General features: G+C 57.9%; 1 protein-coding gene across 1 annotated transcript; it reads right to left on the minus strand.

Annotated features, from left to right (window-relative positions):
• Window positions 1–353: 353 nt before the first annotated feature.
• Window positions 354–1,185, minus strand: LOC112893919 (rapid alkalinization factor-like). Its single transcript, XM_025961447.1, has one exon. The coding sequence runs from the start codon at window positions 1,009–1,011 to the stop codon at window positions 679–681; it is 333 nt and encodes a 110-aa protein (XP_025817232.1). The 5' UTR covers window positions 1,012–1,185; the 3' UTR covers window positions 354–678.
• Between the last annotated feature and the right edge of the window lie 796 nt (window positions 1,186–1,981).

Raw genomic sequence — 1,981 nt, forward strand, 5'->3', positions numbered from 1 at the left:
CGTAGACCCAGAAACAGATTTTGAGATGATGAGAGGAAAGAAAAAGGAACTTGGTCCGAGAACCGTTCTTCTATTCTTGTTTCCGCTTCTATAAATGCCTCGAGAGAAGAAAACAAACAAAAAAAAATCTAGTTGACCTCGCCTCCTCCAAGGCCCGATCCACGGCCGGTGGCCGGCAGACGCCCGGCACAACGGCAAAATCGCCAGGCACCCAAGGGGAGGACGACGCGACGTCTAGAAGAATTTGCAAGTGGCAAGCAGAGCAAGCAAAGAATATCGTTACACTAGCAACTAGACTCTGAAAATTCTTAAAAGAAATATGAAATCAAGGAGCTAGCTGGGCTGCTGGCTGCTGGCTACAATCGCAATCAACACAGGTTCAATCATCATCAGTTTATACACCAGTGGCTCGATGATCACACAAATTATGCGTGCAATTTACAGGACGGGACAGACGGATCCGAACTCGAATCAGCCAACCACCACCAATCATCCTCGGTTAAGCATGGACGACAAGACAAATAATACCAGTACTAACAACAATAATAATTGATTAAAAAGGGCACATGAACAGTTTCTTTTCTTTTTTTTCTTTTTTTTTGCGCTAAACGGCGAGGGATTAACGGGATGAACCTCCTCCTCGTCCTCCCGACGGTGCTGAAGCGGGCGGGCGAGGGATCAGCCGCGGCAGCGGGCGATGGCGGAGCAGCCGCGCGAGTAGGGGTTGCCCTGGGCGCCGGGGCGGCAGTTGTAGTAGGACGCCCCCCGCACGGAGCACGGCACGTTGTCCCTCCGCAGCGCGCCGTAGCTGATGTACCCGGACCCGCCCTGCAGCACCCGGCGCGCGACGGAGTCGCCGCCGGCGGGGAAGCCGAACTCCTCGTCCTCCGCGGCGCCCACCACCCCGAGCTCCCAGCCCAGCCCCGCCGGCACGTCGCCCGCGCGGGCCGCCGCCGCCGCCAGCGACAGCAGCGCGAGGAGGAGCGGGACCAGGAGCGTCGATCTCGCCATGGAGGAGGGCGGAGGTGGGGAGCGGGAGGGGAAAGTGGTTGCTCTGCTTTTGCGCGGGGTGGGGCTCTGCTATGGGAGAGCGCAGCGGCAGCGGCAAGGAAGGGACGCTGCGGTTGGGTTTATACAGGAGAGAGAGAGAGAGAGAGAGAGAGAGAGAGGGAAAGGAGGGGAGGAGCGGTGGGGCGGAATGAAGATTTGGGAAGAATGCGCGTGGGGTGCAGGCGGCTGAGCTGCGCGTGGGGGCCCGCCCGGCCGGCGGGCGTCGGGTGCAGTTGGCGTGTGGGTGTTGTTTCGGTTACAGAGCGCGGGCCCAGCGGGTTGGTCCACCCAACACCCGGCCCCAGGCCCCAGCGAATAGTCCTGGCTCTGTGCGCACTGTACAGAGGTTTCATAATATTCTTTTTCTTTCTTTGTGGGGATTGAAGGCTGCGTAATTTGAGAGGATTTGGATCCGAACGCACAAAGTTCAACCAAGAGCGAAAACGTGCAGGGGTCAGATCTGAGTAGGGTTTATGACTGAAGGATCTCCGAATGGACAGAGTCACACACACTAACGCCAGTTGGCAAGGGGTGGAAGGAGCAGGGGCATTTTTTACAACGCTTATCTATCCTGCGCGTCGACTGTCCTAACGGGTAAAATTTCAAGCGTGCTGCTGCTGCTGCTTAATACACGGATTTCCTCGTTCGAGCTCACGAGTTTAGTATAGTAATGCAGCGCGACGGGCCGGCCGGGCGTCGCACCCAGTAACCAAACTGTCACAGGTCACCACGAGGCACGAGCAGAGCAATGGCTCATGGAGTCATGGGCAGTGGACGGACGTTGCCTTTGAGTGAAGCATCAGCACAGGGGCACAGCACAGCGTGAGGCTGCATACTCATCCAGGCGACAGGGAGGGCAAGGAGGCATGCGGCCGGGACCGCGCCCCGACAAGGCCTGGTGGAACGGAACCCTACCCTCCTTCCAGCTGAT

The sequence above is a fragment of the Panicum hallii genome, chromosome 5 (genome assembly GCF_002211085.1).
Source record: "Panicum hallii strain FIL2 chromosome 5, PHallii_v3.1, whole genome shotgun sequence".
NCBI lineage: Eukaryota > Viridiplantae > Streptophyta > Magnoliopsida > Poales > Poaceae > Panicum > Panicum hallii.